At 38.1% G+C, this 17,877-nt stretch overlaps 1 protein-coding gene across 1 annotated transcript in view; it reads right to left on the bottom strand.

Moving 5' to 3' along the window:
* Positions 1-9,037: 9,037 nt before the first annotated feature.
* MYSM1 (Myb-like, SWIRM and MPN domains 1) overlaps positions 9,038-17,877 on the bottom strand; it is a 45,021-nt gene continuing 36,181 nt past the window's right edge. The window contains exons 18-20 of the mRNA XM_006862490.1: positions 10,591-10,696; positions 10,339-10,396; positions 9,038-9,266 (exon numbers count right to left, since the gene is read on the bottom strand). Of these exons, the coding sequence (XP_006862552.1) occupies positions 9,099-9,266; positions 10,339-10,396; positions 10,591-10,696 (332 nt within the window). The 3' untranslated portion in view covers positions 9,038-9,098. The remainder of the gene's footprint in view (positions 9,267-10,338; positions 10,397-10,590; positions 10,697-17,877) is intronic.

Here is a 17,877-nt window from a genome sequence, read left to right as displayed (position 1 = left end):
TGAGGTTGGCCCAGGATCGAACATTGTTTCGTTCTACTGTGCATGGGGTCGCTATGAGTCGGTTTCGACTCGATGGCACCTGACAACAACAACAACAACAGAGGAGGAGGCTTCAAAAGTTTATGGGGGGTGAAAAAATCCATCATCTTTTAATTCCATTTTCCACCAACTTCTTGAAGGCCCTGATAGACATGTCTGTCATTTGGCTAAAAGCTGAGTCATAGGGGTGAGTTCAGTTCTGAGTTTGAAGTGTGTCTAATAGCCACAGGCTCAGGGCTTCCACAAGTTTCTATCATACCAGTAAGTCTGGTCATTTTTTATGATATTTTCTTCCACATTTTCCACCACTTTATTCAGGGCTTCCTAACGTAAATCCTTTCAGAGCAGTTGTAGACAAGTACCATCTAAATCTTCTGCTTCAACTTTTATGTGCTTGGTTGGGGTTCTCAAGCACAGTAATTTTTTTTTTTTTTTTTAATGTTTTATTGTGAGTTATGTCATAGCTTACATAGGAGAACATTAGTTTTACATTCATCCTATCTTATATTGTTTCATTGCCATGGTTACAATCCCCTCCATGCATCATCAACCAACCAAAAAGTTCACCCCACAAGCCTGCCCCCGGATCCTCAGCACACAGACCTTCTCCCTCTCTGGGTCTAAAGTCCCCAGCTGCTCCATCTCTCCAAGTCATCATCTGTGCCTCCATCTCTGGCATTGCTGGTTCTCTGGGTAGGGTCCCACTCTCCGCTCTTCTCTCTTGATGGTCCCAGGGACCTCCACTTCTATGCTGCAAAGTCAATTACTCTCCTCCTTTTTTACAAAATGTCTACCTTTACATTTCCAACCCTCACAGTCAGTCCTGATAACAATTATTCACTAGTGTATCAAAAGAGACCCATCTGCAACTCCTTTCATCAGCCCCACTCAGACAGATTGGCTACTACTCAGTGGAAATTTTACCTTCCTCCACATCCTCTAGATCTAAGCGCCCTCTTGAAAGCTTGTAAGCCAGTCACTTGTTGCCTTTGTAGCCCCCCCATTTTGGGTAGCCAATGTCCAAGTTACCCATCCCTGTTTACTCTGTGTATGCAGGGGGTGGGAATGAGCCTCGCTGTAAAGATTTGTTCCCTCTTTTGAGCTACTGCATCCATAGGTGTAGGTCAAGTTCATCAAATTATATCAGATTATTTTTTTCTTCCTCTTTCTTCTTCTGTTTGAGTTCTGATAATCCAGTCATTGAAGCCAGGTCAAGTGGGTATTATCTGCAAATGTGGGTGTTCTTATGCATATGCCTTCTCTTCTTATCAGCTGGATGCTTCACTCTCCACTCTAGTCCTCTGTGGCTATGTCACTGACTCTGGGCCCGAGAGTCCCCAGGTCTTGCCACATTGCTGGCCGACCAGGTCTCCACCTGGGTTCACAGGCATCTATTGAACGTTGTAGATCTTAGCTCGCTGTCAAGCACAGTAATTTTAAAAGCCCATTTGAAAATTAAACACTTAATAAAACTAACCCAAGCCATTTGAAGCAGAGATGGCTAATCATTCACAAAAATTCATGTTCCCTATTTGCATTCAGATGGAGGCATGTATGTTATCTTTGCAAAAGAAATGTGAGCAAAAGTGATGTGTGTACTTCCATCAGGTTTGTATTCCTCCCATTTTTTTTTCTCACCTTGTCCTCAAATGGAGCTTGAAGCTAGGAGACAGCAGAACCCTGGAGAGCCATGTAGTAACTCCTACATTAGATTTTGTGTGAGCAAGAAATAAACTTAGCATGTTAAGACACTGAGATTTAAGGGTGATTTGTATAGTAGCTAGTTATTATCCAAATGATGTTTTCCAACTACATGATGTAGGAATCCAATTTGAAGCCTGGCATAAAAGCAAAAAGAGGTGAGAGAAAATAAGGAAAACAAATGGAGGTGGGGAGTGTAGTCCACTCAGTATTTTATTAGGAAGATAGTTCTGTTCTTAAAAATGTTTTACCCACGATTTCCTTTATACACTCTTGCTTTGCTACACAGGTGGAATATGATGTACACAATCTGCTGGTTGGTTATCAATGATTATATGAAAGGCAACCATTGCCTTATCATATTTGCATTGTTTTTTTAGGACAGGAGGAAAGAACTTCAATAATAATTAGGTAATGAGCTTACTGAACGGAAATAGCAGACAATAACATTTAACTTGCTTTCTGAAACTTTCCAATTCTGCATTTTGAGGGGACCTTTTAATGGATGCATTAAAGGGCAGGAGGGGACTCACTGCTTATATCCAGTAACTGGTATTAAAGTTATTGATAAGTCTTATTTTTTTTATAGCTAAAGAAATATATGGGGAAAAACAAATATTCTATTTAGCTGTAACTATCCAAAAAAAGGGAAGATATGAACAGTATTTTGTTTGAGCTAGTGTTCTCTGGGAAGATAACTGAGAATCAGTGATGTAGAAAACTATTACCAGAAGTAAGAAAAAATCATTATAGTACGAATAGGATTGGGGGACAATGCTGTCTCCCATCAGAAAAGTATAGCAAATGCTTAATTAGCAAGAGCTCTAACAAATGTATAGAGGACTGAGCTTCCTGTGAAATAAATGCCTCACAGAATTAGAAGACTCATGATTTCACTCTACTTTGCCACCTAAATTATCTTCATTTAGGTGCCAGAGTTCAAATTGGTTCTGTCAACATGATAATGAATGTGCCTGTACTACTATGTGAGAAGTTAGCTTATTAAAATTAGAAATTTAAGGGGTGAATAGCTCTTGATATAGCAACTAAACGAGAAATCTGTTCCTAGAAATATTAACTCAAGTGTGCAACAAGAGGAACAAAATTTTAATAGAAAAATGGGAGAAACCTAAAGTTTGTTAACTGAAAAGTGATTACATAAATGATGGCAAATCTGTACAACAGAAAGCTATGTACCTACCGCAAAAATGAGTAGATCGTTACGTGCTGATAAAGATATCCTCAATGAGAAATGTAGAGAAGTTGCAGACCTATAGCATGACCTTATTTTTTAAATGTACAGTCTTTGCATGTTTAGAAAGATTGAAAGGTTAAAGACCAATTAATCTGCCAATATTGACTTTTATTTGGGATTTTCACTTTACACCTTCTATAACCTTTTGTTTGTCAGACGTCTATTACTTTCATACTTAACATGTTCATATGCCCCACCCTCTAGCCACTTTGACCATTCTCTGAGTGTCTCTTTCCTTACCTCCATACCTAGGCCAACGTCAACTCTCTCTGGAACATAGTTCCCCAAATGACAATTAGTCAAAGCCTGCCAGACTGCTCAAGGTGAGCTCTTCCACAATGCCCTCTGCTCACATTCTAGATACTCTTTTTTTGACTAACCACCCTCTATCCTTAACATCTCTTGCAGGTGGTGTTAAGTGCCCTTGAGTCAGTTCTGACCCTGTATAGGGTTTTCAAGGAGAAGCTGGTGAGCTTGAACCGCTGACCTTGTGGTTCAAAGTGACTCTACAGAATTAACCCACAGCACCATACCAGGACTTAAGCAATTGCAGGTTTTCATCAATTCCACTTTGCATCTTAGTGTCTTGCCTATTCATGCTGGGTTTTATCTGTACAACCACTAGTTAGACAGTAGGCTTGTTGAGAGAACAATTTATTCATCTTTATGCTTCCTACAGTCCTCAACATAATAGATGCTCAACAAATATTTGCTGAATAAACCTGTTTTGTTTTTTGCAGTTCTGTGTATGACAATAATGTAGAAAAAACAACAAATGCTCACTCACGGTTTTACTTTCAAAATTTTATTTACATGAAATGTTAATATGATTTCCCTTAAGTTTTACCATAAGATAAAATCCAAAAGTTTAAAATTGATAATTTTATAATATACCAGAATGACAGTGAGTATGAAAGGGAAGGGTCAATCGTTGTGAGGAAAAATTTTCATAATTCTATAAACAATAATCTTTAAAATATTCTTTAATAGTGATATATACAACATAGCATAGAACATGTTTAAATGTACAAAATAGCTCAAATCATACACTATATTACAGAACATTCTAGAATCCAAATTAATGAAGAAAGCCCATAAACACTGATAAAACATTTAGGAGAAACAACAGTTTATCAATACTCATGCAGAATGTCTGGTGAAACTTATACAAAACATGTAGTTTACACATCAGATCTACACATTTAGAGACAATAGGGCTGATCTATTTAAATCATGCTAGAATCCAAATACTGGAGATATGTTGAAACAAGTGTTATGTGATAGATAACCTATGCAGTGGAATACGAAGAGCCTACTCTAGGAAACCTTAGAAATAGTAAATCAAGCATTTCCTCCCTGAAATTACAGTACTTATGAATATATTCAAAAACACTACATGAAAACAATAAAGTCAACCCAGCTATTAGGAGTCAATTGGACCTTCTCAGTGTTAGCTCTGTATAGGGAGTTGACACACTCACCTTTTAAGGGATATTTTTAGTTACTCCTGATGTAGTAGGAAAACACATACATATACTGCCTTGTTCCAGAAAGAATTCAGGTAGTTTAAAAGACAGATTCATAAAATACTAGAAAGCCCAGATTACAGGTTAAGTGACACACACAAAAAAATAACAAAATTAATAAAGGTTGGGAATAAGTTAAAGTATTATTACATTATTCCGTCACACTGATCTTCTAGAAACATTGCAAAATACGGCATTCACATGTAATTTGTTAAATTAGACCTGATGGAAGAGAAGACTATAAAAATAAGAATGTGTGCTTTTCTTTGTGCTTCAGTGAAATAAGTTTTTCTAGATGTCATGATGTGTGACTCTAAATTTAAGTCTCTTAACTACTGGCATAGGAAGGCAGTTACCTCTAGGTAACAAACACACACTAGGAATCCTGACTGAAAAACAATCAAGGGGACACCTCTGATGACAAGAAAATGAAGGCAGGCGTGGCCACATTACAGCTGCCCGGAGTATTGACAGAGCATCAATTCTCGAGTTTTCTGACTGAATCACTTCCTCCAGCTCACCACAGTTAAGGTACACATGGAGAAGGCACACTAACCTGTTGAATATGCACTCCCCTCTGCCACCCCGAGAGCAGCATGGGGCTCTGGTCTGTTCAGTCTACATATGAGATCTCACCTCACCCCTGGAGAGACAGGGAAATCATAAAGAGAAGGTGGGCAGTTTTTAACAGCGTTAGGGAAATATGACTGAGTCTCATAGCTCTATTCTCATAGTCTGTCTTTCAACAAAAGATGTAATGAGTGAGGTTGTATGGTGAGAAGAACTGCAGAAAGTGGGGACGAAGACAAGAATTTGAGGAAAATGAAGGGATGAAATATAGGCAGTTAAGATCTTCCCCTTTGAAGTGTGGCACCAGCATGAGTTGCAAAATTTAAAGAGTTAAGACTTGAGAAAAATGTCAATCTGAAGATATAAACTACGTCTTGTCACCTATTCTTTTGAGGATGAATGGTCCCAAGAAACCCTCCATATTTCTGTCAGGTAGGGAAGGAATGGCGTTCAGCGGGGACCCCAGTGCTCTTGGCTGGGGTGGTCCTGTGTTTGCTGAGGCGTGGGGGGGGGGGTGAGGACTGCTGTTCTCTCAATGATAACCTTCAGAATATCAGCAGGACCTACTTCTCCATTAGGCATAGCAGGCAGCACGCCCCAGGCCCATGAAAATGTTTCACTTTCTTTTAAAAGCAAAGAAAAAGATCTATTTTTAGGCTTAAGAAAATATTTTAACATATAACACTAATATATTCTTTTTATTATAACACAGAGCCCATAAGCAAAAGTGTGTAAGTAAACCAACCAAATCAAACCTTTCAAGTTGGACTTACCCACAGAGTTTGCACACCGCCACATCTTTCTCCTGTTGAGTGGCTGCTCCGTTTGAACCACTGACCTTTAGGTTAGCAGCTGAGGGCTTAACCATGGAGCCATTTGAGTTCCTTGCTAAAAGTGCCTACAACCCATGAAAACCCAGACTACATGGCCAAACCATTTGAATAAAAGGGAAACGGAAAACCACTTAAGAACAGAGAATGGTTTGAATGCTAAAATAATGGGAGAATGAAAAATTGATTTTATTGATCGTCACGCCAAATAGCAGCAGCAAAAATCTTAAGCTAATTTTTTTCTAGTCATTGTGAAAGAAATCAGGATAAAGGGACTTGGATGTTTTCAAAGTCCTATTTCAACTTCTGTGCACAGAGGGAATCCTGGTGTGGCACTGTAGGATAACTCACTGGACCTCAAGGTCAGTTTGAACTGCAAGGTTGGCGGTTCAAACTCACCAGCCTCTCCTCGGAAACCCTATACAGGGTCACTATAAGTCGGGACTAACTTGATGGCACTTAAAAACAACAATCGTTGTAAGAGCAGACTGCAAGGTAAATACTTCTGCAGAGTGACTGGTGGGTTCGAACTGTCAACCTTTCGGTTAGCAGCTGAATTACTATTGCAGTACACATTAGCCCACTGCCATCGAGGGTGTTCTGACTGATAACGATCGTATACAGGGTTTCCAAGACTAAATCTTTACGGGGTAAAAAGCCTCACCTTTCTCTCTTAGGAAGGAACACTAAAATAGGTCTGTCCCCTGGACTAGAGGTGAGGAGTCTGAGGTCCAGGTGGGTTATGTGACTTGGTCACTGCCACAGAGTCAAAGCAGTAACAGACTACAAGAAACGTGGTACTCAGGTGTCCTGATGACTAGACTAGAGCTCTTACATTATACCCCTGAGTGCCCAGTGCCACTGCTTTAGAAACAGCTTCACTGTTTATCCTAAAGGAACACAGAGAAATGGAAAGTATTAGCAATTTTATTTAAAACTGTGTCTTTGGGAATGATAATGTCTCAAAATTTGAAGTTCCAGGTAAGACTGACTAAAATTAGAATGAGCCTCAAGATTTCAGACCCAAACGGATACTGGAAAGTTCATTTAGACCTCTGTCCAGAGAAGGTAAATTGTATTTCCCAAAATCATGGGACTGGGACACAACTAACCCTTTCTATACAGCTATATTCTTTTTTGGCTACTGGTTAAAATACAAAAAGTAAAAATACAGAATCATACCCAGTTTGGATATATATCCAAACTGGGTATGATTAGAAAAAAGGATTATAAATCATTTATATCTGGTTAACAGAAATAAACAAAAATCTACAAAACTTTAATAAATCAGGTAGTATGGCTGCTTACTTTAGGTAAAAAATCACCTATACGAGACCAAATGATCAACAACTATTTTTAAATAAAGATGGAATAGAATGTAAGGGGACATAGAAACTGGATTAATGGAAATGAACAACCAGAACAGACATAGTGAGAATGTTTATGCATTGTGAAGAAATGTAATTGATATTACTGAACAACTCACATAGAAACTGTTGAATGGGAAACTAAAATGCTGTAAAATGAAAACTTAATAAAAAAATATGGCATTGTAGTATAAGCTCTGGACTGCTAATTGCAAGGTCAGTGTTCAAACCCACCAGCTGCTCCTCAGAAACTGTAGCAGGGTCACTATGAATTGGAATTGACTTGATGGCACACAACATTAAAAAAAACAACTACCTAAAGGTAAATCAAAGGAGCTCTCGTAGCATAGTGGTTACGAATTGGGCTGTGAACCTTAAGGTCAGCGGTTTGAAACTACCAGTCGCTCCGCGGGAGAAAGATGAGGCTTTCTACTCCCGTAAAGATTTACACCCTCGGAAACCCTGTACTGGGTCGCTATGGGTCGGACCCGACTCGATGGCATTTAACAACAACAACAACAACAAAGGTAAATCATAATTTTGAGTTTTATTGTTTGAAGATAATGCAAAACCTTGCAGCGTTTCAGGGTTATGATCCTTAATAAAATTCTAAATGTTTGTAATTCTTTAGAGATCAGGAGTTGGAAAATAAAAACCAATACCTAGTCGTTGAGGAGCCTAGTGGCACTGTGGGTTAAACACGGGGCTGTTAACTGAAAGGCTGGCTGGCAGTTCAAACCCACCAATGACTGTGGGAGAAAGATGAGGCTGTCTGTTCCTGTGAAGATTCAGTCTCGGAAACATCCAGAAGCAGTTCTTCTCTGTCCTACAGAGATGTTGAGTCAGAATCGACTCCTTGGCAGTCAGTGAGCTTGCCTTTTGTATGACCCATAAGTTAAGAATGGTTTTTACCGCTGTAGAGTTATAAAAGGGCGCAGAAGACTATCTGATGGAACCCGCACGTGGCCTGCAAGCCTACATTATAAATCTGTTTTTTCCCATAACATGTTTGAAGACCTCTGTTCTAGATACAGAAAGTTTGTCCTTGAAGGTGTTTTTGTTTTTAAAATTAAAACACTGATTTATTCAAGTACTGGGGGAAGGGCAGGAGACATATCACTGTACCATATTTATGTAAGTGAATCTATAAAAAATGTTACACACATTTTTTAGAAAATGCATATCCTGTAGTATTGTTACAAATAAAATGGAAGCAAAAATTGGAACTTAATTCTTTCTTTGGACCTTTCCTTTCTATTCTTTTAAGATTTCTCCTCATCCCTTGCTCACTTCCTCAGATTATATTGTTAAGATTTACTAAATTAGTAGTTCTCAATTATTTTCAGCTCTAATCATTTCAGTGACCACTCATCCACCCCCGATTTATAGCCATCAACAACCTCACCAGAACAAATGGAATCAACGGGAAAGTGCTTCTAGATGAGATGTGAGGCACTCAGAGTAGGCTATAATAAAAGGGAGATTCAGGGAAGACAAAAATCACAGACACATTCCACTTATCAATCAAAACATAACATTGGGTGGATCCTTTGTAAATTTTTCGGTTAATGTACTTATTGTATCCTACGTGTTACTTGAATGGTAGGACTGAACACTGGGACATACCCTGACAATCACTTTATGAAAACAATGCCCTATTTCTTTCTTTTCACAAGACATATGAGGTTAAGATTAGATTTTTTGGACTACAGAAAAAATTACCACTGTTGTGCCACGGTTAGCTAAATGACAATAATTTCAAGGTTATAACTTTGAAACAGGATGTATCATTTAGTCAAGACTGAAATGATTACATTAACAATTCCTCTGAACTCATACTACAGTTCTCTTCAGCTGCTCCATTCTCTTGCTTGCTTTTGTAATTGGAAAGGAACAAATTTTCTATTTGAGTCAAGAATTCTTCAGCAATGAAGCAATTGGTCACTTTGCTCAGAGTTTTCCTCAGACACTCCAAAAGCTAATGAAACAAAAAATGTATATATAAAGACACAGTTTAAGACGGTTTACATTATGCTTACTATTTCGCGCGCTCCAAAGCTCACATTTCCTAATGCGACAATGAAAATATTTTCCTTCAATGCGGCTGAAGATTGATTACCTTATGCTTTCTAACTGTATGAAGGGAGCTTTAAAAGGCTCAAGGAAGAATTCCATTTCCCACAAACTTCTGAAAGCACCTTGTTTAACGGGTGTGTTGGAAACTACTGCTGAGCAATGACTAGATTAGCTCGAACCTTCAGGATCTTACAAAATGAGACAAAACTGAGATCGCAGAAATGGCACTTTCTAATTTTGACAAACTGGGGAACTTTGCCCCATGCTTTTTTGGTAGTTATAATTTTACAAAGCAGGATAATCCTACAGGATAAAAACCTATGTCGTGCAAACACAGGACTCTACCACTTCAAAACTAGGATGCTAGAGTCTATTTTTGGAGAAATGTGCAAATTAATCTAACAGCACACAGAAATAAATGGATATTAAAAGACTAGGGTAAAACAATGTGAAACAGAATCTTAGTAGGCTTAGGTTTTCTATTTATAAGTTGCTACCAAAAACCTACCACCACCACCACAAATAGTTGCTCATTATAGAAGCAAAACTAGGCGTGAAATAATAAAAAACCTGCTCTTCCTACCAGAACATTAAATAACATAAAATGACCATTTAAATTTAATTGCTAAATTTATACCTTCTTAAAATGATCAATTGTTAAGGTAAAAATGGAAATATGGTGCTTTTAAATTTCATAAAATGTTCTCCATTGTGTACAATAATAATCTGCTAAGAAATTCATCAACCAACACTGACAAATGTATTCTAAAGTATTATTATTTCTATATACAAGCATGGGCAACAAAACACGCTGCTAATTGTCTCATAGAAATTAATTTTGGAAAGGAAAAGCAGTAACAGATATATACAGAAAAATGTATCCACCAAGCATGAGGCATCATGGGAAAACACATCCAGATGAATAGCTTTAGAATTTGTGAACAATGGAACCAATTAAAATGAAGTCAGCTTACTTTTTGCAAACAAGTCAGGTCAGAATCCCGGTGAAAGATTTTATCCATGGGGACACTACTGTAAAAAGAAATGTGGAAAAAGAAACAAATAAAACAAGCTCCAATGAAATAAATTATATAAATGAATCCGTTTCTAATAAACTATCACTGATGCCATATATCACAATTTTATTTTTAATTTTGGTCTTCTCTAAAACATTATTTAATGAGAAACTCTGCAGATGTGCAACCATTTCAAACCACAGCACATACCTATGGGAGAGCCTGTATTTTCCTATTATCCATTTTGTCTTTTCAAATACTAGTCCCCATCGAGGTTCTTCTAACATCTGTTGTACTTCAAATTTGTAAGGTAAACCTAGAAAAGCATAAAGAAGCAAATTTTCATCACCTACCTCCAATCTCCATTTAATTACTTAAAATTCCCATCAGTGTTTTCCTAAGCACAGCTTGTTAGACCAGCTGAACAGCACTTTAAACATACTGGGCGTTCATTAAATATTTATTGCCTGACTGAACTTGGCCCCCAAGCATATTAATGCTAAGCTATTAATAATAATAAGGTAAGTAAAAGTGCCATTTGCAAAGCACTATGAGAGAGAGGATAGTAACAAATATAATTAATTTTGGAAAAGAATAATCCTTTTTAGGAGGATGTCTACAATCCAAGAGACTTTTACAGCAAAAGGGGCTACTATTAATAATTAATGCCAGAATGCAATCAAGACTGTGCTACATTAGTCAGGATCCTAGTGATAAACTGTTTTATACAGGTTAAGCTTATAGCAACGATGTGGAGTTGTTGTTAGTTGGTGTCCAGCTGGTTCTGACTCATAAGGACCCTATGCACAACAGAAGAAAATACTGCCTGGACCAGCGTCATCCTCACAACTGCTTTTACGTTTCAGCTCCTGGCTGCTGCCACTATGCCAATCCATCGTGTTGGGGGTCTTCCTCTTTTTTGCTGACCCTCCACTTAAATAAGCATGATGTCCTTTTTCAAGGACAGGTCCCACCTGATAATATGTCCAAAATACGAGCAATAAAGTCTCATCATCATGGCTTCCAAGGAGCATTCTGACTTCCTCCAACACAGATTTGTTTTTCTGGCAGTTCATGGAACATTTAGTATTCTTGTCCAACACCGTAACTCAAATACATGAATTCTTCCATGATTTTCCTTATTCACTGTCCAACTTTCACATGTATATGATGTTATTAAAAATTACATTACTTGGTTCAAGCAAACCTGAGTCTTCAAACTGACATCTTTGTTCTGTAACATTATAGAGGTTTTGTGCAACAGATACGCCTAACAAAGTATGTCATTTGATTTATGTCTTGACTACTGCTTCCATGAGTATTGATAGTGGATCCAAGCAAAATGAAGTCTTTGAGAACTTCAATCTTATCTCCATTTGCCATGATTATTTATTGGCCCAGTGGTGAGGATTTTTGTTTTCTTTACATTGAGGTGTACCCATACGGAAGTCTGTGATCTTTGATCTTCATCAGCAAGTATTTTAAGTCCTCTTTGCTTTCAGCAAACAAGGTTGTATCACCTGCATATCACATGAAGGTTGTTAATGAGTCTTCTCCCAATCCTGATGCCATGTTCCTCTTCATATGATCCAGCTATTCTGGTTATCTGTTCAGCAAACAGACTAAGTATGGTGAATGAATACAACCCTGGTGCACACATCTCCGAATTTTAAACCATTCAGTATTCCCATATTCTGTTCTACCAAAACCACCAAAACTTATATTACAGTGATTTTTCCCTTTGTGGGTTTTGCAATTTCTCTACCAAGCTTTGGTGTTTGAAGATGACGTTTTAAAAACTGGATTTAGCTACCTGAAAACTGAAGGCACAGAATTGCCAGGAGCCTGTGGTAGCTTGGAAGGACCTCACTTAGTCATGACTGTCTGTTTAACGTTTCTTTTTTAGGAAAAGGCCTTTTTCAGAAGATGTCTTAATGTATAAACCTTTTGTTACTTTGGAATGCTTTTCAAATCCAGAGCTATGGGAAAAGTTAGGCACAATCTAAGCGTACATTGTGTATCAACCACAAGGGCTCTAGATCTTGATAGTGACTGTTGCTAACCCAAATATTGCCACTGGTCAAAGGATACCCATTTATAATTATTATTCCAAACATACTGAAGCACTTGGAAATTTTTGCTGCAGCCATTGTGTCTTTGACTACAAAAGGTGATAGATGCATGTGCCATTATTTATTATATATGTTTCATTTGAAAACTAGCTAAAACGTACTTTGCCTATTCTTGACAGAAGTTATAAGAAATAGCTAAACAATTAAAACAAAAAGTTAAGTTAGCTAAGCACTGATTTGCCAAAGGACTGATTTTTGAAATCATTTGCCAGGGGGTAAAAAACCTCACCAAAGCCAACAATGGTTAATTGTTCATGCTTTGGTTCCAACAGAGTAGGAGCTCAATAATAGACAGATAAAAAGAATGAGTGACTGTATATATCTGAAGATAAGAGCTAAATTTTGGATTATTGTTAGGTACTGTTGAGTTGGTTCTGCCCAATAACGACTATTTATACAACAGAATGAACCACCACTCGGTCATGCACCATTTTCACAATTTCTGGTACGCTTGAACCCTTTGCTGCCACCACTGTGCCAATTCACCTCATTGTGGCTCTTTATGATAATATGTCCAAAGTACGAGAGACGAAGTTTGGCCATCTTGGCTTCTAAGGAACATTCTGGTTGTACTTCCAATGCAGATTTGTTGTTCTTCTGGTGGTCCAGAATACTTACTATGCTTGTCCAACATCATAACTCAAATGCATCAATTCTTCCATGGTCTGTCTTCCTTATTCACTGCCCCAACTTTCACATTCACATGAAGTTATAAAAAATATTACTGCTTGAGTCAGGCGCGCGTTAGTCCTCAAACTGACATCTTTGGTCATGAATACTTTCAAGAGATCTTGTGCAGATTTGCCTAAAGCAATATGTCATTTGATTTCTTCACTGCTGCTTCCTTGTGCTGATTGCTGATCCACGCAAAATGAAGTCTTTGACAGCTTCGATTTCTTCTCTACTTATCATGATGACTCCTTTATACGACTATGTTAGTGCCGTTGATTCGGTTTAACTCATAGCAACCCGTATAGAATTTCCAAGGAGCAGCTGGTGGGTTTGAACTGTCGACCTTGTGGCTTGCAGTCCAGTGCTGATCCTACAGTGCCATACCAGGAATCAATCTAAAACACAGTTACGGCGACTAGGTAGCTAAATTTACTTTAAACCGTTTTATGGGGGCATAGTTGACATATTAGTAAACTATACATTTAAATGTACAACTTGTTAAGTTCTGATGTATGTACATCCCCTGTTGGGAGTCCTGGTGTGGTACTTTTAGCTGTATCCTCTGTTATTAAACAGGTGCTGTGTTGAGGTGGTACTATGGGGGAAGGTAGTGCTCTATAATCTAAGATTGTTGTTGTGAAGTGCCGTCGAGTCGGTTCCGACACACAGCGACCCTGTATAGGGTTTCTAAGGAGCAGCTGGTGAGTTTGAACTGCCAACCTTGCAGTTCTAACGGCTTTGCAGTCTGGTGCATTAACCCACAGCACCATACCAGGACTCCAATCTAAGTTTAGGTCTCTGATTTTTAGTGGGCCAGGATCTGTTGGTTGTGACCTTTGTAAGTGCTTTACAGTTTCCTTGCACTATGGGCTAATGCACTGGACTGCAAGGTCAGTTTGAACTCCAAGGTTGGTGGTTCAAATTCACCAGCTGCTCCTCGGAAGCTCTATATAGGGGTATTTTCTGAGTCATGGCATGTAGTAACAACTCACTTCGGCAATACTATATTTTAGAGTCCTGGTGTGGCACTGTGGGTTAATGTGCCAGACTGCAAAGCCATTTGAACTGCAAGGTTGGAGGTTCAAGCTCACCAGCTGCCCCTTGGAAACCCTATACAGGGTCGTTAAGGGTTGGAGCTGACTCGATGGCACTTATCACCACCACCTCCTTGGGTGAGATAGGAAAGACAGATGGAGCTGGAGTCTGGTATTTCCTTCATTCCTATCAGTTAGGCTCTGGTAGTATCCCTTGAAGGCAGAACAGAACAGAATAAGTGCTGGGTACATTTCAAATCTCTAAGCCTATTTCAAATCATCAAAGTGTGGGATCCCTTAAAGCCAGGAGCTTTTAATTCCTAAGCTAGTTGATAATCAGCCTCCAGTAAAAGTCATTAGTTACAGTTTACTTTTTGCTGACAGTTCCTGCTCGTAACTCCTGCTCTCAGCAAGCTGTGATTCTCTGTATTATCCCTCTGGTTTTGGGCAAGGGAGGGTTGGTCTGTCCAATTTTTTAAATCTAATACATGTTGCTGATTTGAGGTTTATCTGGCTTTTTTCTTGTCATGAGGAGGATGACTTCCATGCTCTCCACATCTCTACTTAATGTTCCCAACATATGGAATACAGTTATAACAAGTATTCTCTAATAGTCTCATCTGCTAAATAAAACATCCGTGAAAGTTCTGCGTTGGTTTTGATTTTTCTCCTTATTATAACTTTTGAATGGATTTGAGACCTTAGAATTTATTTACTGAGTGCTAGATATTTATGCATTTCTATAAATATTCTTGAGCTTTACTGAGAGTTAAATTACTTGGGAACAGTTTGATCTTTTGGGTCTTGTATTTAAGATCTGTTCGACAGGACCAGAGCTGTGTTTATTTTAGGATTAATTATTTCCCTGCTGAGGCAAGCCACTTTTGTGTACTATACTTAAGTTCCATGCATTATGAGGTTTTCCAGATTGGCTGATACTTCTTGGCCCCACGTGCTGTTTCCTCTAATCCTAAATGGTACTTTCCTCTGCCTCAGTATTTTTTTCACATGCATGCATTGGTCTGTATTTTGTTTAATACTCAAGGGGTACTATCTACAGTCTACAAAACTCTAGAATTCACTTTCTAAGAGGCTCTTTTATCCTCTGGTTTTCTGTCCTGTGAACTCACCCTGCCTTGGGTCTCCCTCTCCCTGGATTCTCAGCTTTGTCACCTTAACTCAGGGAGTCTGACAGCCTCTGGCTGGTTTTCTTCTTGTGTCATAGCTAGAAATTTTCTTAGTAAACTAGGAAAATTGTATGCTTCCTTTATTTATTTGCTTCTCAAGGATCATGTACATTTGCTACCTTAATGCTATGTCCTAATTACCACTATTTTACAGACTTTGAACAGTTTTTTTTGTTGTTGTTGTTGTTTCAGGGAGTGCCCTGCTACTGCATTTTGGCAAGAAGTGAAATTTCAAATTTATTTTTAATTAGTTTAAATTTAAATAACTAGTTATTAGTTAATAGCTGGGGTTATTGTTCGATTTGCTAATGCTGCTGTTAAGTGCTGTCGTATTGGTTCTGACTCATAGCGACTCTGTATAGAGTTTCCAAGGAGCAGCTGGTGAGCTTGAGCCACCAACCTTGTGATTCAATCTGACCCTGTAGTCCAGTGCATTAACCCGTAGCACCATAATCAGTTTGACTCATAGTGACCCTATGCACAGGAGAATGAAACACTACCAGGTCCTGGGGCTATCCTTACAATTATTATATTCAAGCCCATTGTTGCGTCCACTATATCAATAAATCTCATAGGTGGGGTCTTCCTCTTTTTCCTTGGTCCTCCATTTTTACCAATGTTTCTCCAGGGACTAGTCCCTCCTCACAAATTGTTTATGGAACAACAGAAGAAGTCTCACCATTCAAGCTTCTGAGGAGTATTCTGACTGTATTTATTCTAAGACAGGTTAGTTTGTTCTTCTGGTAGTCCTTGGTACTTTCAATATTATTCACCAGAACCATATTTCAAAATGAATCAACTACTGTATGCACTTGAATTATGCACAGAAGAATCTTTATTCATTATCCAATTATCCTTATTATTATCCAACTTTCACATGCATATGAAGTGATTAAAAATACCATTGCTTAGATCAGAGGCACCTTAATCCTTCGAAGTGACACCTTTGCTCTTTTTTAAAGAGGACTTATGCAGCAGATTTGCCTAATGGAATACGTCATTTGATTTCTTGACTGCTGCTTCCAAGAGTACTAACTGTGGCTCCAAGCACAATGAAGTGTTTGACAACTTCAATCTTTACTCCTTTTATCATGTTATTTAGTGGTTCCGTTTGAGGATTTTTGATTTCTTTACATTGAAGTACAATTCATACTGAAGACTGTAGTCGTTGATCTTCAGCAGTATTTCAAGTCTTTTTGCTTCTAAGCAAGCAGGTTGTGTCATCTACGTATTACAGGTTGCTAATAATTTTCTCCAATATTGATGCCACACTCTTCCTCATATAATCCAGCTTCTCAGATTATGTGTTCAGCTAAGTATGGTGAAAGAATACAACCCTGGCATATAGTTTCCCTGATTTTACACCATTCAGTATCCCTTTTCTGTTTGAATTACCACCTCCCAGTCTATGAATAGGCTACTCATGAGCACAATTAAGTGATCTAGAATACCAATTCTTCACAATGTTATCTATAATTTGTTAGGATCTACAGTTGAAAAACTTTGCGTAGTCAATAAAGCACAAGTAAACACCTTTCTGATATATATATATATATATATTTTTTTTTTTTTTCCCCAGCTAAGATACACCTGACATCAGCATAATATCCTTTGTTCTACATCCTCTTCTAAATCTGACATGAATTCCTGGGAACTGACTACCAGTGTACTACTGCGACCATCTGTTTAGTTACCTATAGCAAGATTTTACTTGGAGATACTGTTTGATGATTTCCTCATTCCCTTGGGTCACCTCTCTTTGAAAAGGGCACAAATACAGATTTCTTCCAATCCGTTTTTCAAATCTCTTGACATAGAGGAGTACTTCCAGTGCTGCATCAGTTTGTTGAAACATCTCGATTTGTATTCCCTCAATTCCTGGAGCCTTGCTTTTGTCATTGCCTTCAGTGCAGCTAGAACTTCCTCTTTACCTCTTGAAATGATTAAGCATCAACCAATTATTTTTGTAGAATGACTAAGTATTCATTTCATTTTTTATGATGCTTACTGCCTGCATCATTCACTATCGCACCTATAGAATTCTTCACGATTGCAATAGGAGGCTTTTATTTTTTCTTCAGACTTCTTTCAGCATGAGAAATGCTGAGAGTGTTCTTCCCTTTTGGCTTTCTAACTGCCATGTCTTTGCAATTTCATTATAATACTTTGTCATCTCGAGAAGCCCTTTGAAATTTTCTGATTAGCTCTTTTACTTCATCATTTCTTCCAGTCACTTTAGCTTCTGTAAGTTCAAAAGCAAGCCTGACATCCATTTTAGCCTTTTCTTTGTTTTCTTTATTTTGCATTCTTCATGTATGATCTTGATATCCTCCTACTATTCTTAGTCTTTGGTCATTAGTGTCTAAGGCATCAAGTAGTTCTTGAAATAGTCTCTAACTTTAGGTGAGATATATTCAAGGTTGTATTTTGGTTCTAGCAGACCTGCTTTTTAATTTGCTTCTATGAACTTGC

Source organism: Chrysochloris asiatica, unplaced genomic scaffold (genome assembly GCF_000296735.1).
Source record: "Chrysochloris asiatica unplaced genomic scaffold, ChrAsi1.0 scaffold00048, whole genome shotgun sequence".
In the NCBI taxonomy this organism is placed as follows: Eukaryota; Metazoa; Chordata; class Mammalia; order Afrosoricida; family Chrysochloridae; genus Chrysochloris; species Chrysochloris asiatica.
The sequence above is the reverse complement of the archived record's forward strand: the minus strand, read 5'-3'. Positions and strand labels throughout refer to the sequence as shown.